This window comes from Tympanuchus pallidicinctus, unplaced genomic scaffold, assembly GCF_026119805.1.
Source record: "Tympanuchus pallidicinctus isolate F22 unplaced genomic scaffold, pur_lepc_1.0 scaffold12, whole genome shotgun sequence".
NCBI classification, from domain to species: Eukaryota; Metazoa; Chordata; class Aves; order Galliformes; family Phasianidae; genus Tympanuchus; species Tympanuchus pallidicinctus.
The window spans coordinates 3,734,856-3,757,374 of record NW_026294637.1 but is presented as its reverse complement, the minus strand read 5'-3'; the positions used below and the strand labels follow the sequence as shown (position 1 = coordinate 3,757,374).

At 39.4% G+C, this 22,519-nt stretch overlaps 1 protein-coding gene across 1 annotated transcript in view; it reads right to left on the bottom strand.

Annotated features, from left to right (window-relative positions):
• Nucleotides 1-18,031: 18,031 nt before the first annotated feature.
• The window catches only part of LOC128075331 (protein FAM169B-like), a 34,789-nt gene continuing 30,301 nt past the window's right edge, over nucleotides 18,032-22,519 (bottom strand). Inside the window, exon 8 of the mRNA XM_052671971.1 lies at nucleotides 18,032-18,443. Within this exon, the coding sequence (XP_052527931.1) occupies nucleotides 18,424-18,443 (20 nt within the window). The 3' untranslated portion in view covers nucleotides 18,032-18,423. The remainder of the gene's footprint in view (nucleotides 18,444-22,519) is intronic.

The following is a 22,519-nucleotide window of genomic DNA, read 5'->3' as shown; positions in this document are numbered from 1 at the left end:
CCCTACTAGCAAATATTTAATGTATGAATTAAACTGGACAGGGCTTTGCCAGAAGCTCTCTTCATGTTTTATTTCTGAAGCTATTTTTACCAACATTTAATCGCTTAAATGTAAGGAGATAAAGACATCTCTGACAAACTGTGTTTATTGAGCTAAATGCAATCAAGGAAAGCCCTTTTATTTTTTTATAATGGGTTCAGTGCGCTTTGCATCTCTGGCTTTATTCTGAACACAATGTTACAATCCAAGAGGATGATACAGTAGTTAATATTACCTCTAAATAAATGCACAAGTGGATGGACACAGAAGGCAAATTGACAAAGAGATGGATAGAAGAACTGAAAACTGCCTTTAATAGGCTCCCATGAAAAAAAACAGTGGTGTACAATGCACAATCTCCAGTTACTCTCTTGCCCTTTCCATGTCTATTTACAAGGGACTGTTCTGTAAAAACCATCAGCAAACAAACAACAGCCAGGCACCTGATTAAAGGTCAAGCCAGCCCCAACAAAGCACAAATTAAAAGGCAACCCCCAAATTTTCACTCCCTCTCCCCAGCCGTACCAACAAGTAAGCGATAGAGACCAGTAGCCTTAAATATTCTGGATATTAACGGTGATCTTTGAGATGAGTAGCACGAGGAGGAAAGCAGCAAGGAGGAGAAGGTTTTAAGAACAAATAGCCCATGGAAAGAGAAGCAGCAGAACGTGAGAATGACAAAATCAGGCCAGTGACAGGTGGAAAGGACATTAGGGGAGAACATGATCAAGTAATTAGCAGGTGGAAGTGGCAGTTAAGGGTCAAAATCAATCTGTCAAGGGACAGCAGGGAGGGATTACCATTGCAACCAGCTCCTGATTGACCAGTGCAGAAGGAGGTCCACAGACTGCTGGGAAGAAATTGCTGCCAAACATTTGTCCCAGCTCTATTCTAGCTGCAACATCCTTCAGCCCAAAATTGTACTGCATGTTCAAAAAAAAAAAAATTGCTGTTTCTGCTGCAATTGCTCCTTTCTGGTGGGAAAAGAGGACTTCTACTTTGTTCCCAATATGCAAAAGCTGAACATATCCAACAGAGAGACAGGCATTGCCCAAACTAATTCCAGTAAAGAAACTATTTCAATGCAAGTGTTCAAACATAATGGCCTGTTCACATCATTAACGTCTTGGATCCTTAATTTTTTTGTTTGAACTTCTTTTTATGAGCACTTGTCATAGAATGTGGAACAAGCAACACAATACACAGATCCTTAGACTCGTGGGAGATTTTTCTCCCCAGTGAGATGAGGGGAATTTGTACACTTTTCTGATTTCAACAACAAAACTGAGTCTCTGTCCTTCTGAAAAATCCACCCTTTGATGTTCAGTTCCACTCTCAAGTGCTGGAGAAAGCGCTGCAGAACACATTTCTTGCCTTTATTTTAGTGAGGTTCATTCAGAGGTCAAATATCCAAGTATTCAGCTTCTGACCCTAGTTAATCTGACTAGCAGGAAAACTGTCTGTAGTGAAGTGACAGAATGGCAGGTGCAGAGACAAACTTCCATACCACGTGTCCTACAGGACAGACTGTTGTCAAATTTCCATTTACCATCAGGGAAAGCATAGCTGTAGCAAGTGAAGCCCTCCACCATGGTCCAGTCACCCCTTGCTGCCCCTGCAGAGGTCAATAATAATGGTGATTTTTGTCATGGGATAGTGATCTGTAATTTAAGTGGGGGCATTCATCATTCAGAAGTCACAGTCGAACAAGCTGCTCAGTGATGACCCTAGGGCACTCTCAGTCACAAAACCAGACTCAAATAGTGAGCTGGGGATATAAATGCTCATGTTTAGAGACAAGTGTTTACATTCTCTCTCTCACTACTTCTATTGTTTAATAGATGGGTTGAGACCTCATATGATGCCCTTCAAGGGTCTATAAAAACCTACATGAGCTTCAGCAACCCAAAGTAAAAAAAGGACTCTATTAATTAGTCACCTCTGATGATCTGCTCACATTCATCATAAACAGACTAAAAAAAAAAGATGCATCTCAGGCAAGACTCTTCAAGAAAGCTGGGATTTTTAATGGAGGAGCACTATAAGTCAGTAAGACACTCAGAATATTTCGTGGCCAGCGCAGCGTACATAGGACATCTTTTAATAGATCATCAGGCATCTTTATGACTGTCTGGTTACCATGCCCATCTAATTACCTACTGGAAAAATTCTATCCATCATCTACTGTCTACCTCCAGTGCAAACAATATTACTGTCCGCTCCAGTTTCTCAGTCAGAGCAGACTGCCAGGAACAGTAGCAATAATGACATCCCCTTCTGTCCTCACAGGAACTGAACACAGAAATATAGCTGCTGGTATTCTTCTGCATGCTTTTGCCAGGTCCGTTGCCAGGCTCTAGCTGGAAGACAGACTGGAACCAGAGATGGCTTCATAAAGAAAAAGTAAAAAATGGAAAAGACCCACAACAACCAGATGTGCCCAATAATCAAGAAAGAAAACCCTTCCTCTCATGTGCTGTAAGAAACTTTCAGCATTTTGTGACAACCAGCTTTAGTAAAAATACATAATGCAGGATTTTGATCCTGCTCTGATTCTTATCCTTTGAGTCATCTATGCTTTGGTATCCATAGCCTAACGAGAGATGACATTACTTTCCCATGCCTTGGTGGTTTTGTGAGGTTTAACCCTTATTAACATTTGCAAAGGAGATTGGGACCATTGAATGTTAGGCTGAAGAGAATTTTCAAAGCTTTCTTACTTGAGAAAAAAAATGGGAAAAAAATATCCCAGCTAGGGGTAGAAGACTCTGTTCCCCATCTTGATGTGGCAGCATTCAGATGTTTGCAACCAGTTTAACCCTGCTCTGTAAGGCCGTTCTCTGGCTCAGCTGGCTCTGAACAATCATGCTCTGCAATCACCTCTTTTCATACCCATTACAAAAGGTGAGCAATACTTATTGGTTCAAGCAGGGCCAAGGGCTGACATTAAGCAAATTTCAAGGGTTATTTGAAGTTAATTGAGTTTAATCATGTAATGATTTTATAATTAGTCATAGTTCCCACTCTAGCACTGAAAAAGTCACACTTAAGAATTATTTAAAAGAAAATTAAAACCAATTTAGAACAAGCGAAAGGAAGCCACATCCATGATTGGTGGGACTGGGTGAGGTGATCACAAAGTGCTGGCTAAATGCACTAACTGCTTCAGTGCGCTCAACCCCTGCCTTTAAGTGCAGCGAGCTGAAGTCCCAGCTGGGGATTTGCACTAAAGCTAAGGACAGCAGTAAGTTTCCAAATGTTAGTTATGCTGACTTCGTGGTATTTCTCACTAGCAATGAGTTGGGTGGATCCTGCCCCAAGGGGAAAGAAACTTCAGAGTTTTTCCACCTCACTGGAGCCAGGTCCACCTAGCTGGTTCAAAGGCAGGCAAAGGCCAGGAGATCCAAACTTGTCAGTGGAAAATTATAACCCTCAGTTATATGTGGGAAGGTAAATCCTGCAAAGATAGTTATTCTCAAAATTCAAGCTGGTGAATTTGAAATGTTATTTAAAAAAAAAAAAAAAAAATCATGTGAAATTGGCATGTACAACAATAAATGAGTTGTAAACAATATTAACATCAATGAGTTCAGTGAAGTGCTGACAACAAAGCACCACCTATTATATCCTCAACTCTGCAATGCATTCAGGACAAGTAGAACACAACACCTCAAAAAGGAATGCTGGATATGTACTTAGGAATAAGGGGCTTACAGAACATACAACCATCTACCTGCTTGGTAATTAGAACCTGTGCTCCTCACTTTCTCTTAATCTCAAGGAGCCACATGACATTAAAATACAGCATATAAATCATGTGGATCTGCTGTGGGTTAAAGTATGTGCAAGTTTCTCTTGAGAGTGAAGGCAACATGCAAACCAGCTCTGAATCTACATATATCATGAAAATCCAGCCTCTGACACAAAGCCATTATACTCCTAGGAAGAGAAAACAAGATGCTTCCAGAGAATAATATCCTTGGGTATGGCTCCCACCAAAGCTGTTCCAAGGTGCTGAAATAAATGACAGTACTGGACCCACCTACAGTTGAGATTTTGGGGGTTAAGGAATGTGTGGGCCCATGTCTCCCCTCCAACCTGGCTCTTTCCGCTGGTACCATTTTCCACCAACCAAAAAGAGACTCAGACTCAATTTATCTGTGCAAATGAACAGCCCCATGAGGATGCTGATTGGATCAGTGTCTGTTCGATGGCACAGGAAGCAATGTAAGGTTTCACACAGGTTCACACTCTTTGATGTGGCATGAAGACATGCACCACGTGTCACAAGCATGGCAGCACTGCCATGTTCAGGGCAGGCCCCACGGTGTAGATGATTTATCCAGATTTAAGAAGTGAAGCATTTATAAGCACTTCAGTAAAGACACTTATCAGCCTGCATAGAGACATAATTATTGATAAAATCATACTTCTTCTCATTACCCACTGACAATTCTTCTATAATTGTCTTACTTATTTTCAACAAATTATAGAACTGATCCGTTCCCAACTACTTGGTGATAATGAACCACAGGAAGCAGGACTAGCTGGGACAATTTTTTTCTTTTGAATACTTAAATTGTGTGGAAAATTCAGCCAAGGAAAAATAATGAGACAAACAAAAATTCAGAGCAGAAGTAAAAGTGGAGTACAGTATTCTCCAACTCCAATATCTTCATAAGTCGAGTTTTCATTTAAAAAAAAAAAAAGATTTTGAAGTGATATCATCCTATCTTTAATTGCAAATACACATTGCAAGTACACGTATTCCGACTTGAAATGATGGATTCTGCTTTTACTGAGCAAGAAATTATTTTAGAGACAACACTAAGACACGAGATAATCAGAGCAGCCCAGTAAATATTAGGCCTTCATCCTTTTCCACAAAGGAATGCCTTGGAGGCAATGCTCTGCAGGACGTAAGCAGTTACAAAGCCTGACAATGCTAGTGCCTGCCCAGTACAGCACGACACATCACACTGCTGAGTGCTGCCTGATGCAAAACCTTTGGTCCTTTCTGAGAGCAAATCAAGAGTGAGAGGAACAAGAGGTCTGTGAGTTAGACCTGTATTCAGCAGGGTGTCCATGACAGGACACGCAGTGTGCCCCATGGATAACCATATCAGAGGCTCTCAGCTGGTGGCTAATTCTTTCAGAGGATGTCCACCTCCCAGGACAGTTCACCAGCTAATGCTTTAACTCCAAAAGGAGGGGTATAAAATGACGAGCCTAACAAAGGCTTCCTTCCATTTGAAACACAATCATATCCACAGCATTCCTACCTTCTCCCTACAGCCATAAATAATATCAGTGTATTACTTAATGATATGACTTATTTATTATTTATTTAAATGATTTATGTAGAGCCTATAGCCTTAACAACTACAATGATAACGATTCAAAACCCAGAAGCAACATGAAAAGGAGATGCTTAAATAATTAAATGCCTCCCGCCTTTCCCGAAAGAGAGCTGAGGAGCAGTGTGTTTTTCTTTCTTTAGGTTTTCAGTTCTCCTACAAGTGAAAGGGCAGAGTGCCATTGGCTAAATGCTAGCTTAGCAAAGGAAAAACAATAAATCAGAATAACCAGTGTTACAGAAGCTCTTGTCTAGCATTTCCCATTCACGCATCTCAGAGGAGGGTAAGTACCACAGGACCTATTTTACAGAAGGTGAAACTGAGGACATGGAGGTGATACAAACAATCCACAGTCACACAGAAGTTCGCTTGCAAAGTTGGGCATAAATCTCCTTCTCCTCCATCTGTTAGACCAGACCTGATCCGCTAAGCCATACTACTTTCCTATTTCCTCTTCTTGAGCTTTTTCTCTCAAGTCTTTTCTGAATCTACCACGTTTCTCCTTTATATCCATCTTTTTTCCAACCCCTACCTTTAAGCATTCCTCCTTCCCAGCAGTCTTTTCCTCCAACCTCACCTCTCCCAATATTCTCTTTTTACCCAATTTTTCCAAATAGGTTTTATTCTCTGCAACTAGATAAATACTTGGCAACTCACAGTGCAAGTGGATAATTGAGCACAGTTGTAAGTGGATTATCACTGAAATGACTGATTTTACACAGAGCAAAAAGCTCAAGGCAGCAACAGGGTGCTTTGCAATTTAAACACTGTAAAGAGAATGAAAATATTTTCAGGTTTCATTTTAAAAGTTTCTAAATGCACAGTGGAAACCAATTTCCAAAAGGCAAGGCATAAATACACACAGCAAACTCAAATCACCAAATGTTTGCCTACTTGTATTAAGGGGAACAGATGAAGTATTAGAATCAGATTTTACACAATACAGCTGGAGTACTACAAATAACCTGAAATTTTTAAAGATGTTCCAGACTGTTCTTCAAACCAACAAAACGACAGAGGTGCCTTGACATCAGTATTGACATGTAATGGAAAAAATACTGAACCAGACTGACAAGTTAAAAGTTAAAGTTAAAACCCTAAATACTTAAACTCAGGGATCTCAAAGTTTACACCTACATTGTGGAATATTCACTGGAATGGCTTTGAGAATTCCTTCATGGTTTGGATTGGTAATTTGCAAACCCAACAGCTCTTTAATCTAGAGATCCTCTCTATTAGTTTAGTACAGAACTGGCTCATTAGCTAAAGAATGTTGAGTTCTTCATTGATTTAACTGAAAGTACAGATAGCCTACAGGTGTTGGAAAGATTTTGTTGGTTTTAACATACTTGAGACACTGGAGTCATTCAATAAAGCAGTTCAATATCCAACCCTACCAAAAACTTTATGCGTGACCTTGGAAAAGTCATTTAGGTCTACTCATCTGCATTAGGAAGTAAATCCACCTACATAATGCAGAGACAGAGACAGGCACCAAAAGAATGGGGATGCAGACCACCTAAATAATACATAAAGATACTACTTTCTCCCACTCTTCATCTCCTCTATTGAGTATTGTTTATTCGATGCTACATTATATTTATGGCATAGATTTTTCTCCCACTTCCAATAGGATCCCAATTTCATATGCAGTCTTGGAGTATTGCATTATTACAAATAAAAATACAAATTCCAAATTGTTATATTTATCTCATCACAGCTGCTTACATTTAAAAGATGTAACTGTCACAGAGAACAGCTCACAAATAACCTGCAAACTAAGAAGGAAAAATAAATAAAATGTTTTGTTAAAAGTCGTTCAAGGAATGATTCAAATCCACAATCAACATAAGAAAACCACAGTCTGCTCAGTGACCCACTGAGAACACAAAGATATAGGAAGTTTGAATGAAAAAATACAAACTTAATCTGCCAAACTACTTTCTTTATTCTCAGAAAGAGCAAATAAAGAAAAGCATTTGTGAATAAGACTATTCAGTGCTGGAAGCAGGTATGTTAGATATGGTGGACTGCATAAGCAGACTCAGTCTGCTGGAGACAGGCAGTCGCAACAATTTCCAGTGTCAAAGAAAAATCTGGCACCTTGTTAAATATTAATAAGCTGTCAGGGTCAAAATGTTTAGGTCCTCCCAACTCAATCACTTTCATTTCTACTTCTCAGAAGCCATTCAATCGGAAATACCCCTTCCTGTCTTACCCCTCCTCATCCTGCCATCTCACCCAGAGCCATGTAAAATCAGACGAATATGGACAGTAAATGAGTTGATAGCCAAATGATGCTTTTGTCTCCTCTGCCTTTGTCAGTATGCATTCTGTTAGTTTTAGTGAGGCACACAAAACTTAAATATAAGAACAAGAACGATGCAAAGAGTTAGTTTAACAAATCTTTGCCACATTTTCTGCAGGTTAGTGCTATTGATTACTGACACCTAAGGGTCTGACACATAATCGATAGACCTCATGACCCACATATGTGACATGGCCTGTGGGGGCTTTAGAAACAAGAATGAACATGGCAGTTCCATCTGAAGCTTTTCATATAATATTTATTTATTTATTTATTTGCAGGCAAAGCTGCTTCTGCTCAAATTACTGTCATGGTGAAAACTGGCGTCAGAGGAGGATGCTCATTTCTTCTCCTGCTGAACACCTGAACACAAGAACAACAATTACTGTCAGTGAAACAAAAATCAAACTCTAAATCAGTAGTCTAGGAGCTAAAGCTCCCTTCCCTCACCAAATTAGTTATTCAGGATGAGAAGTAGTCATCTGAAGAACTACTTAAATAAGAAAAAGAGGCAAGAGGTGTCTCACCAGCTAACCTTCATGTTTATGCAAGGCACCAAAGTAGTGCAAATCAGCATGGAAAACATCAGAAGATCAGAGGAGCTCTCTTCTGGTATACAGTCCTCTAAGACAGATGGTGAGAAGAGCTTTCTCTCTCACCAGTTTGCAGCCTTCTCTAAACATAAATCTTTATCTCTTCACTATCTTCACTGAATACAAACCGGTCACTCTGGATAATGTCTGGGTCTCAGGAGCTACTTCAGATGTGCTCATTTCCTTGACTGCAGCACTGATTTTGTTGGGATTTTACACTCTCAGAACTTTCCTTCTCTCAGGTGACTATCTTCAATGCCACCTGTGCAATCTTCAAATGAAGATATGAAATTCTTCATCAGATTTTCAGATATTACTAAAATTCTTCCTCCCATTTCTCCAGTTCACTCTATCAGTTGCCTGGTTTCTTTCTAGTTTGTTGGAGGTTTTTTGCTTTGTTTTGATTTCACTGCCTGAGCCACAATTGCTACAAATCACCAGTTATTGCATTGTCAATGCAATATTTTAAGGCTCATACATACCAGCTCATACATAAAAGCCATACGCAGGCTCCTTATAACAGCACCTAAAATAAATGCTGACTTTTAACTTCATGAGCAGAAGAAACAAGTGAGAGCACTTATTACGCAGTTACTGAATCCTGGCTAGAGACAGAAAAGTTCACTATTTCTTCACATGGTTTGAATATGGCTCTGGGCATCTTCACCCCCATAAACCAACACCGAGGCTGAAGGTGTAAGCCTTAGACTAGCCAAATGTTATTGGAGTGCTCTACTGCACAAGGGACAGATACTTCACTGCTTTGGATAATTCACAGCATTAAGCAAATTATGTCCTGCTACTACTATACACCCTTCACAATCATAGCAAGTTAATTATCTTTTGGATGAGCAAATTCATGACAGAATAGCCTAGATTTCTTCATAAGCAATGGCTTTCATACAGTACCTGCCTTTTTACAGCAGGCAATATAGCCTGCTGTCAAATCAGGCCTCATGAACCACTTGGTGGGGCTGTCTGAGGCCACAAAAAGCATCCTGCTGTTTTCATCCCTGGAGACTTTTTGCCTCACTTCTGTCACATAGACACTTTTCTGGCATGTTTTGAAGGAAAATATGTTTCTGACCCAAAGCTACATGCACTTTCAGTGTTCCTTCCAAATCACAAGGAAAAACACTACTGGAACCAGAGACTTCCCACTGACTGCAAGTATTCAAGACAGAGGCTTAAATCTCAGAGAAATCCTTTTGTATATTAACTGCCCTCCAGAGCACCTAATCTTGAGATATCAGTCAGCAAAAGTCAATTGAGATGCTGCTGACAGGTCATCCCACAATCCTGTTCACTGTGCCAGCTTCTGTGTCATGCTGGAAAGATTTCAGTTCTTATGAACTCTTTGTCAACATGAGCAAAGTTCCTATTAGGCCAGTGAAGTGTGCATTCCATAATGCATGTACCATGAGGCACTGTGTGTTGAAAAAGGTCAAAGGTAGCTAAAGACAGAGGAGAAAGTAAGGGGGGGGATGACCCACACCCACCTAGTGATCTTAAAGCCCCTACAGTTCTACAGTGGTTCACTACAGCTCTCACTTCTCAAAACAGGAAAGCTTTCAAGATGCTCAACTACACCAAGTAAACCTTGGCAACTCAACAAGTTCCACTCAGATTCCCTCCTGAACGTCTAACTCCAGCACTATTCTGCCTCACCTCAGTAAAGCACACTGATTCCTGATGCAGACAGCTTCACATCAGCGTTGCATTCCACCCCATAACTGATCGTATTTAAGCAGAGGTGGAATGTAGCATTCAGCACTGTTGGTCTGTGAATTGGTCAGAATCCTTCAGGAAGAAGACCACATATTTTACCCACACACATTTCACACAAGCCAACCACCTAATTCTTCTTCTCTAGTTTTCAATTTTTGCAAGACACTGTTATTTTATGGAGAGCTGAAAAATACCCATAACTAAGACAGAGGCAAATAATAATACCCATTCAGTGCACCACTAGAAACCCTATGAAGATTTTTTCTTTCCACAAGACCCAGCAATATCCTGCATGAGAGGTAGCCTGCTGCTATCATTTCAAACGTACAATCTTTTTTTTCATCCTTCCTGCTGCAGAAAATTCTTCATCACCTCCCTGTAAACACTATTTCTGTTTTACTCTGCTGTGCCGCTTGGGGAAACACACTGCTGGGTGCAGGATCTTCCTGGTACCTATTTTACGCCTCCGGGAGTTTTCCAGCAGCCAGCAATAATATAAAAGATCACCAAGGACTGTGATGTGACCAATTACAGCAGACAGCAGTTATTTATAGAAAAGTCAGCAGCTGTGAAGCTTTAACACCAGCCAGTGCACCCCTCTGCTTCCCATCACCTAGTATGTGTGCCAGCATCCTGCAACATCCTGAATAGCAAGGATTTTTAAAGCAATTACCTTGCTACCTGACAAAACTGTGCAGATGCACGGCATATGCCCACAGGACAATAAAGGCATAGCACTTTACATGCATAGGATCCTAGAGATGCCACTACGTATTTAATTTTCATAAATTGTTGACCCCAGATGTCACTTTCACTCTGAAATCCTTGTCCACCTACTCAGCAGCACAGCACATTAGGGCTCAGCACTGTCAATGTGCATAAGACCCTGTAACGCACACCGTCCTGATTCCTAGCTGTTTGCAAAATGTCTCTTATTCCCTCCACACCCTGCTATAAGGTCTGTCCAAATACTAAAGTACAAAGGAGGATGTGCTAGCTAGGTTTCTTTCTGGATTTCCCTTATCATGATATAAACCAAAGTACTTGATGCAGCTTTCATTCTGTTGATGCAGTCAGAGATGGAAAAATCACCAACAAAGCCAGAAAAATCACAGCAACCAAGTGGGCAAAGATACTTACTGGGTACATACCCTGCCTCAAGGAATCCCTGCTATAAGACAGACGATGGTGATAGTCCCTAACATGTAAATGTCTGTTCTCTGAGCTGACAAAGGATAAGGGAAGTTTGGGTAGTTAAGTACCTGACATGAGTAACTGTAGAAATACGGATCCAATATGTAATTTTTAATTATTTTTCTCTGTGAATTTTCCATACACGTTAAGTGCAAAACTGCTCATGGAAACTGAGGGAAAAAGTTCATGGCCTCTTCCTAAAGTGAGCATTTTACAGCTGAGCACAGTGCAGAATGAAATGCAATACTGCCACCTACTGCCTAGACTCAATAACATCTCCTCTCCATCCGTCGCATCCAGCTGAAAATGAGATCAACGTTTCAGGACAGGGAATCTTTTAATCATAACAAAAATGTGATCTTGACTGATCTAAGGTCACATTACATTAATACAGTCTTCACAGCATTTTTAATAATATAATTAACAATTTCTGCCATACCATTAAGAGAATTAGAGACCAAAAAGCTTAAGGGGTATTGACCTATTCAGTTTCAGTTTCTAAAATAACCTCGAAGTAACACGGACTTTTTTTTCCCACTACCACCACCACCTTTAAGCTCCCAGATACATAATTCTTAGATGTGTTTTCTAATTGTGTTCATGGATATTATACTTTTAGTAAAGATGTGGATCAGCCAGTAGAGGCTGGTTAGCTGCTTTTATCTTGTGAACCAATAGGTCAGGTTAGAACAGCTTATGTTACACAAAGAAGAAAAACACCACCACTAATTAGCAAGCTTGATACCACAGTTTGATGCAGAAAGAGACTTACCTCCACAATGACACTGGAATTCACTACCAATCCATTCTCTAAGCCAACATTCTCATTCTCTTAACCTGTCATCACCCTAAAGTGCATCTGTGCCTCTGCAAATGACTTGGAAGCTTTAAGGAAATTAAATAAAGCCTACAGTATACACTGGCTAACTTTTGCTCGCAGTAACTTTGCTCTTCAGCACCCAAAGTCACAAATTCAAATGGTATTCTTCAACAAGTGGTACTGTTAATTGGTTACTAAGTTTAGTGTGAGCATCCTTGGGTTCAAACTACTCCTTAGTGGCAGTGCAGTGTGGGATGATGGCTCCCATGAATAATCCACCACCAGAATGCAGTGAGGTTCAAACTACTCAGAGGCTGTGGCTAGAAAGCCTGTTCTGATGCACACTGATATGGTTATACAAGGAAAGTTAGCCTCAGAAAGCTGCAACATGAAGTCTCACTCTTAATGAGCTCCATGAAGACTTTAGTCCAAATGGCATTATACCACATGCCCTTATATCAGCTGAAATCTCTTCTGAGTACAGGTTTTGGTTTTTTTTCTTCTAATGCATCATACACAAAAATTTACAGTCCATATCTACTTTTAAAGAAAGAGAATCCTGGGTAAGTTGTTTTGAGTCAATTGCAGTTACTGGCAGCGTTTTGTGATGAAAAATAGACTCATCTGAAGCTCCACACACTCCTGGGCAGGATACAAAAGAAGAAAAGCAGAACTGTGCATGTGCATGAAAAACTGCAGATGAAACTAAGGGACCATGCAAAATCTATAACAACAATAAAGAACGCAGCTCAGCTCATGTCATCACCATATGAGCTTATTGTCCTGGGCAAGGGTTCAACAATGGATTTGGCAAAGATGATTCCTTCTGATCAGCATTACATCAATCCACAGCTACAAATATACCGAATAATCTAGCATCAAAGCTGTCATGGTTGTATTACTCTGCACTTCTGGGTTCTGAGCAGCAGAATACTGCCTGCCTCCTGGATTTTTAACAACAGTGACTTTTTCACTTGGCTAAGACAGGCAAGAATGTTTGTCCTGACCTTGCTAAGTTGAGAGGTGAATTATCACAGTATGTCTTACCTCCCCTTCAGATCCCATCGCTGAAATGGCAGGGGACAGGGAGTCACCTCTGTCCTTGTAATTATGCTGCATCAAAGAGACTGGTTGATCTGAGAGAATGTCACTGCAAGGCTGTGACCAGGAAAAAATAAAAACACAGAAGCAAAAATCAGGCACTTCTTACTGCTTGTAACTGATGTCAGCTCAGTCTTTGGTAGAAACTAGCCTTCCCATTCCTCTTCTGACTTCACTCTAAGCTAAGGCCTGTAAGTGAGAAGCTAGGCAAGGACAGAGCACAGCATGGTACAACCATCCGTTGGAAGCCAAAGGCTCTCTGAAGCTCTCAGCCTCAGATACCTCAGTGACTAGAAAGACACAAGGTTTCTTCCTCCACCCCCAGCATGGCAGAGAAACATGCTTTGCAATCTATTTCACAACTCACAAGGATACTACCTATCGAAGTTCTAATGTCTTTGATGCCTTAACTGTTCAGGCAGGACATGCTAAATATCATCTCACAGAAACTTCTGATGTCTACAGGGAGCAAGACCCCTTCTTGACCTTCTCTCTTGCTATTTTGCTGGTTTTGTTCTGTGCTTCTCAGAGGTGTTCCACTCCAGATGTACAAAAGAGGTCAAACTAGCAGAGGTGGCTTGTGCCAAAGGCTTTGGCTTCTGCCAAGAGACACTTGAAAAGAAAGAAATTTGTGCTAGTGACATAGAGCAAAGAGGGACAATATGTCTTTTACTGCAATTGATTTACCCACCAACCTTCTACGCAAACAAGGATAAAAGCAGCATTTCAGACCGCATTACAGCAGATGGGTTCTGCATGCAGCACGAGAGAAATAGCTTTAAAAAAAATACTGAGCCAGCCCCAAGATCTGGAGAGGGTGGGAGAATCAGAAGGTGTTTTTATATTGTGCAGCTTGAAGATGTCATTTACCTAAAACGTGTCTTCGTTAAGATAGTTATCAAAAAGGGACATGCCAAGCAGCAAGCAACTTAAAAATTAGTCAGTTGAAGTAATCCTTTTAGGAGTTGTTTTTCTCTCCTCCTTGCACAAATCTAGGACAGGTTTACCGGTTCTAGGTAGGAAGACAAAGGTATGTTGCACATCTGTATCTCCTAAAACCAGCATGGAACTAAGGCCATTAAGCCAGGTTCACTCTGTTTACCAGAGAGCACAAATAGCTCCCAAAGTGTTTCTCCACTCACGGTCACTGACCTTTAACATTCCACAGTGCAGAAAGGCTGAGCTATTAATTACCAATCAAATACTGTTGAATGAATACCAACATCCCCAAATGTACTCATGACGGTGAATGCAACCTCTGATCTCCTCCATGAGAATTAAAAAAAGAAGTTCAACTTCATCTAACTGTCAAGAGGCTGGGAGAAAAGAATCTTATCAGATGGGGGTTATTGATCTTCCAAAAATGAAGTCTCCATTTTAAATTAAAACCAAAAAGACTGCTTCATAAAACCACCACCACGACTAAAGTAAATAAACAAATAAATAAGTAAAATCCTTCAAGGCACAAAAATTCAAGGCAAATAGAGAAGATTAAACAGAGACTTTACCATAAAAAAAAAAAAATAGCAAGAAGAAACAAATTGAAAAGCAGGCTAATTACAAACTTCTAATTTTGTCTTCTGTGTACCTAAAATTTTATTGCATACTTATCTATAGCAAGAATACATAAAGAAAGGTCTAAGTTAGTGCTAAACAAATAGCTATATCTGGGTATATATCTATATATCTCTATATATTCTTTGTTTATGCAGTTGACTGACAAGTTTGACAAAACAGAAATTCTGTTTGGACATGTTAATTCCATCTTTTTCTGCAACAGCCTTGATATGCTAATGGTAAAAAGGACAGAGTTAGTGTTAATGAATAGAGTTAATGAAGTTTAGATTGTTCTGCTCACTCACTCCTTCTTCATCTATGGGACACAAAAATGTGATTTGAACAAACCAAAATGATTGCAATTCAAAAATTAACAAAGAAGAAATAAAATTAAACATCTTCTTCTTTCTTAATATGCTCTTCTCTCCTTTGGAAATGTCACAGAAAATAGTAGGAAAGGAAGAAACAGCCTTTAGGGCAAGAAGAGAACATCTTTACTTTTCTAACGCTGAGAACATTCTCAGCATATCACGTGGCAGGTGTTCTTGCATGCAAAAAGAAAAATAGCAAAGAAAGTACTTAGTAGTCCTCTGAAGGAACGTGTATATTAGAAATAGAAGGGTCAAAAACAGAAAATGAGATGCCTAAATTATCTATGAAACAACAGAAACAGAATTATCCAGTGCTGATCACTGAAGCAATAACATGGCACAGTCCTATCCAAGCTTCCTGATGAGACATGACCATGAATGGACACAAGCTGGGTGCAACTTGCATTTGGTGCTTCTCTGTGACTTCATTTTGGCATCACAGCTATTTGAAAACCATTACCTCTGGGCCTATTCTGGATAATCTCCATTGATACAATGAGATTGAGTGGCAAACACAAAACGAGCTTTACCGCACTGTAATCTTCCTTTCTCTTAGCAAGTAATCTTTCTCTGGAGAAGTCCAGCCAACCAGCGATGTGTTCAAATCTTGGGCACTGTCTCAAACACCTAAGGCACAACAATGTTAAGCTATCTAACAGTGCCATCTCGTGGCAACATTAAGATGATGCTAGACCAACTCATTCCAGTACTAGGTGCAGCCATTGTGCCCATTAAAGACAAAAAACTGAAACAAATACCTCTTCATTTCACTGCATCATGTAAGTTTTACAGTGTTCACCATTCGGAATGCCATAATGACCTACAGCCACGTCTCAGCAGTCGGGAAATGCTAGCCTGTAACAGTCAGAGTGAGTGTAACTGGAAATGGGTCTCTGATGATGTTAAAGCTTCTAAAAGGAATTTTAAAGAAAAAAAAAAATCTCTCTGAAAGGATAAGAATGATTCAAGGTCTGGAAAATCTGCCTCACAGAAACAGATTCAAACATCTCAGGGCTGATTGCTGATGTCATGTCTAGATCATAAAGAATCTATCATCCCCTCATGGAAGGAGTCCTGATAGTAACAGAGCCATAGCTCAGCATTAAACAGAAGAGAAAAATCCACCATGGGTGACCTAAACCAAATGAATTCAGACTGGACCATCGAGTGCACATGTAAACAAAATCAAACTTGAGAAAAACTCAATGAGGAACATGGCGGATTTCCTATTTCCCAACAGCTGAGAAACAAAACAGTCAAATCAAAATCATCTTTCTATAAAATGGGCTATGTTTCAACCAAAACAATCATTTTTGGTACAGCAACCATGCATGAAACTGTCTGGCTTACAATATGTAAAACATCAAGATTGATGAACATAATGAAATTTCTAGCCTTAAAATCCATGCAGCCTTTGGATTTGGGGTTGTTTTGGTTTTTTTATTTGGTTGGTTGATTTTTGTTTTTTTGTTTTTGTTTTTTTGAGAGATATTCATATCTTGACTTACTTGGCACTCACTCACCCAGATCACTGCTAACACTAATACTCATGTTTAACATCTCACTTTTAGGCCAGACACATTTATGTCCATAAGAACAACAGGTGCTGCCATCCCTCTCATACACACACATTTACCTTCTTGTCTCCTAAGCAAAAATGCCATCGTGTCAAGACACAATTATGAGAGTGTACATTCAGAAAAAAATTAAATAGTATAATAAAATAATAATTGAAATATAATATTTTGAAAATCTAAGTGTAATAATTGAAATACTCATTCAAAACTCTGTCAACTTTCACAGTACTTTGAAATCATTCTACCCTTGAATAAACAGATTTATTTTCGATAAAAGAATTTTCACTGGGAGAAAAAGATACTTGTGCTTTCTGTATTACATTCTCTTAAGATAGTGAAGATATTACATCTGTTTTTGCTTCAGATCCTCTTAGGTCTTCGGACTGTCAAGATCCAAGCTTCTAAATGAATCAGATACATTAAAGCACAAATATCAACAAAAGTTGATAAACAAATAAACATTCAGACTAATTGTTCCATAAGCTCACATTTCTGAAAGAATGAAGAGCAAGCCTGTACTCTCCTCCAGCCTGTAGACCATCAATCTGAAGATGAAGTTAGTCCTAACTGTATTCTTTTATTCTCTTTGAGACAGAAGAGCCATAGGAAAAGAGCCTCCCTGACAATACTGGATTTGTTTCTGGAAAGAAATAGCTACCTCTTCTTCTTCCAAGACATCCATTTAAGAATTCAGGCTGCTAAATCTGTTCAGGTTCCTCAAGACACTAGTGCTGCTCTCCACTGGGCTCATCTCTTTGCAGAGAATTCCTCACAAGACTAAAGACCTGATTCTTAAGAATTCACTTTCAATTGTTAATACCATATTCAAGCATCAGAAATTTTTCACTAAAAAGAATTTAATACAGAATCAGTTCTCAGCAAACAAGATTTCTTCATTGAGCCATGACCCAAGTAATCTGGTGAAATATGTTACACTTCTATGTTAATTAAATTAATAAAAAAAAAAAAAAAAAAAGATCCTACCTGAAATAAAACATGCAGTATATAATCTACACAAAGGCAACTTAAGGCCTATAGCTCACCTTCTTCTGTGTACTGAACTTTTCCTGCATTAATGGAGTTTGCATAACCTCCTGTCCACCACAGGGTTTAAGGCAGATTTTTCTGCTGGAAAAGCTCAAATGAAAGCAATTGAAACATCAATTGTTCACTTTGATAGGAAGGTTACAGCTGTCATTCTGATAGCAATGTGTGTTGCGGTATCTCTCTTCCATAATGCAGGATGTGGTTTCCATAGAAATATCTTCCTACATCAGTATCTGCGAGCCCTCCAATTATTCCCTTTTGGTCATCTCAATCCATTAAAGTCTTTCCTGAGCAGGGAAATAACTGAGCTCAATCACTTGGTAAGAAAAAAAACGAAAAGACAATCACTAAAGAAAAGCTTTATTAAAACCAAACACAAGACAGAGAACATTTCCTTTGCAAAAAAAAATTACATCTTACCTGAAAAAATCTATCTGGTGTTACAAATTATGCACATTCGATTACATTTTTTTTTTTAAGCTAGACTGAGATTTTGCTGCATTTTTAGAGTGCAGTTATGGTATAATCCTGAATCATTTGATGGCCTTGTCTCCAACAACATCCCGAGGATCTGCTCCTCTTCTGGATCCTTTGCATTGCTGATTATTGCCTCCACTTTGTTCTATGTCCTGCCGCTCAGGACTGTGAGTTCAGAATCCTTACTGCTTGCTGTCATCTTCTTTGTTTATTTATTTATTTTCCTGTGGCACCTCCTGCTTCTTTCTCCAACATCAAGAATGTATTCCATGCCCTGAAATCAGAACCAAGAACATCAGATTATACAGAAACAACATAAGCATTGACTTGCCTGTGTCACTGAAGGTCCCCGTAAACATGCTAGGTCAAGAAACTTTGCTGCATTGTTTACAAAGAACAGCTCCTTTCCTGCTGCTCTGCCTACATTTCCAGAAGTGTCAGCATTAAGAAAATTGGAAGTTCATGAAGCCTTTATCTGACTGGGTGGGCTCTAGAGCCATGACCACAACACATAATGTGAGAGTGTACACCACAGGGGTCAGCACTGCTGTGGTTCCCCCAGGAGATTCATGTCTGAAGAAAACAAACTGATTTAATTCTTGTGCAGCAATCAAAACATGTTGCGGAAACAATCCCTACAGCTCTTTGTTTTGCTTCCAATTCCTCAATCCTTTTTCTTTATTAAGTGAAAAAGCCTCACTGTGATTTTTGTGTCAGATATATATTCCTGTAACTAGGCTGAAGCTCCACTGAAACCTGTTGGCCTGCCTGGAGCTTTTATCCAGCAAAAATCTAAGAACACTCAGTTGTGCAGCTCAGTAGTGGCATAAAGCACCTCACAGTGCAAGGAGCTTGGCCTCCTCACTCTAAAGGTGTCACACTCAAGCCACTGTACAGGTGCAAGAAAACACACGAGTTGAGTTTGGAAAGCCATTGCAGGTGCAAACCTTAGAATGTGCTGTATACCAGCTTGGTTACAGTTTGTTTACCTCAGTAAGGATCAAAACAAAAACAGTAATGAGAAATAGCCTTCATTATTTATATTATCACAAACTGCACTGATTAGCTATATAAATCAACGAGCCAGAAGTAAAACAACACCCACTACTATTAGTGATGGTATTTCTCATACTTAATTCACTAAAAAGGGAAAAGGCCACCAATGACAAAGCAACTCAAAATGGCAAATTTATCACTGCATTTTATTCACCTGGTTTGCATCTGATTGTCTGGGTTTATTAGTTTGAGCATTCTTCACACTAGAGATCTGTTTACCCTCTGGAGAAATGAGAATAATTCTGCCCCAGAAACAGTTATAAGTGAAAAAATCTCAGCAGAGATTCACACAAATTTTCACTTCAAAAATGCATAAGAAAAAATTGTTTGGATGCTACCCCTCTTACCTTGCTTTTGTTAATTAAACAAACCAGGGCAGATGATGACAGTACCTCAAAAGACAATTTAATCTGTTTGATCAAGAAACAGCTATCTGTTCTCTAACAGCTTCCTGACTAGCACTTAAATATTTAAAGCTCCACACTTGAAAGAGTTCCCAGGCCAATCATGTAGCTCTACCACAGAGGTACCTTTTGTAGATGTTATCTGAATACTTCTTCAGTTTCTGCATAATAATTTATATCTGATTAAGGTCGGTAAGTTGTTCAAAATATGTTTTTGTCTATATATGTCTTTTGGTAGCTTCTATCATCCTCACAGATTAAAATATCACATTGAACTATTTGAAGGGAGTCTGTAAGCCCATTTTTTCAATGTTTCAGAAGAATCTTAGTGATTAATGATGAGGCAAAACTTGCAAAGAACAGCCAAGTGGCACTAAGCAGATCTAATTTTGATTGTTACTTGAAGAGAAAAAGAGAAAGACCAGACAATACTGAACTGTAGAAAGTTTACTACCAAGACCAGGTGAATGTAGCTGCTCTGTTAGAAGGGAGCATTTAAACCTTAAGAATCTTATTTTTAGCTCCTCACGGTGAACAACTGTGCTAGAAACCAAATGACCCTGGGTCTTTCTTAGCCTGAAAGTTCTGCTGAATTAATAATCTATTCATTCTAAAGCCCAGAAAATCCATAACCTTCTTCCTTTTCAGAAAGTACTCTGAACAACTCAGAGAAAAGATTATAACCAACCATCTGAAATACGTTAAATTAATGCTGCAAGTGTCCATTTTTGGCATTAGCTTCACACTTACAAGTTTTATGCGTATTCTTAAACTATTTTAGAACAGCTGAAGTCTCTATCTTGCAGATTCTGTAACTAGGACTCAAACAATCATGTTAAATGATTTCTGTTTCTCCAGTCGGCCACAGAAGAAAAATGTCACTACGTTCCTATTACTGGGGGTATTTGCTTTGTAAGTAAATCTCTCCATTTTTCAAACAATTAAAATTAAGTCAATATGAATGATTGCAGCTGTGGGTGATGACACGCTAAGGAGATTGATTTTTATAGATATATGTACACATCAACATTTTATGCATCTATGCGCAGTATCATGGTGCTGCAGTTTACCTGTATTGCCACTAGATGCAGCCACACAACCTTGCAAAATTAAAAACTCTAACCTCAAGGTTGCAGAAACAGTTTTGGAATACCTAGAATTGTAAAATTCTCACAACAGCTTTAACAGTGTTCATTCCCAAGCCTTGGAAAACACAGCGTAATGCAAACGATTCTTTTCTTTTTTTTACATAATTTTGTTCCAAAACATCAGAAAGCATCACCAACATTGACAGGAATCTGAGAAATCACAGCAGAATAAAATGGGTCTATTTTTGTGACTGTTGCCACAGATCCCGATTGGATCTGACAATGTTGATTTAGACTGTGTTTTTCTTTCTACACAACAGAGCAAATAGGAATGAAGCACCACGTTCCCAAGTCATTATGTATTCGACTGAATGTGTCCACGTGCAACAACAGGTAAGAGCACAACTCCAGCGGTTTCCATACTATGCTACATCACGCTTCTCTTTTTAGGCCCTATACCACAGCTCTAGAAATAAAGCTTTCTCCTTGCATTTCTGGCAAGCAGCATGACAGCTCCTTCTAAAAAGCATGTTTCCTGCGCTCAGAGAATGTTTCTGCTTTTCTGCTATCTGCTATCAAACAGCACGAAGCCCTGGCAAATTCTCATGATTTCCAGAGCTACGTAGGCCTCACACTGCCTGTAGGACAAAGCACAACCAGGCACATCCTCCCCAAATTTTATTGGGTATTATCTATTCTGTGCTCTCAATTGGTAATCTCGTGGGTGAGCAACTTGCACATTACAAATACACAAGTAGATTCTCTAGGTAAACAGAAATAATACCTCTATTATAAACTGTTTTAAAATACTATTTTTATAGAGGGGTGATTTTCCACTGAAGACTGATAAAGTAAAGCCTGTTCAGCACATTCAACGTAAAGAAAAGTGCTGCCTGGTGAGCTGTGCACCAGAATGGAGAACACAATTTAAAAAGCAGATTTTTATTATGTATTTAAGTACTAAGTTCAGTGGCTTCTGCTCTCTTTCTCTATGAACAACACACTACACTTCACAGTCTATTTGTCAGATAGACCCACTCCCTTCCCTACTGCCCCCACCTCCCTATCCTGCCATTTCTGGTTTATAGTTTCCCTTTTCCTTCTTTTTGTAGACAGAAAAGCATAGTTTCTATCCCCCAAGTCAGATGCCAGGCCTCACATGTATTTCTAAATGACAGCCACTGTGGTGGAATTATATTTACCTGTGTTTCAAGTTGTTTCTCTTTGTTTATTTTTGTTGAAGATGGCAAAAAGAAGAATGAAAACAGAAATTACGCTCTCCTCTAGCATCTGCTTTCTTTTTGATGATTTGATCACAGTTCTCTTCAATTGCCATTAATAAACTGAACTGAGCAAGATGGATTAAAGGAAAAAGGAACACCAGATCTGTTGTTTTAAAGCATGAGAAACATAAATACAATGGCTTCAGAGAAACTCAGCCTAGGGCAAAATTCTGGCTTGATTCTCCTGTGGGGTTCTGCAGGCAAGATGAAACACAATGTTTTAGCTAAAGGTCCCCAAGCCAGACAAAGAAGGACAGATGTGTGAAGGGGTGGGAGCAATTTGCTCTGCAGCACTCCTTGCTCTGCACTTTCAGAAAAAGACAATATGTGCCCTTCTTTTGGAATCTAATGCTGATCACAGCTTGTGTGCAGGCAGCAGAGGGGCCTGTCTGGATCCCCAGGCCAGTTGAACAGATTGCATCAACAAGATCCCCTTATGAACTGTCAAAAGGGTTTCTACTCTTTTGCTGTCTTTTATGAAGTAGGCAGAAAATGCTCCCAGCAAGAGGGATTTAGCCT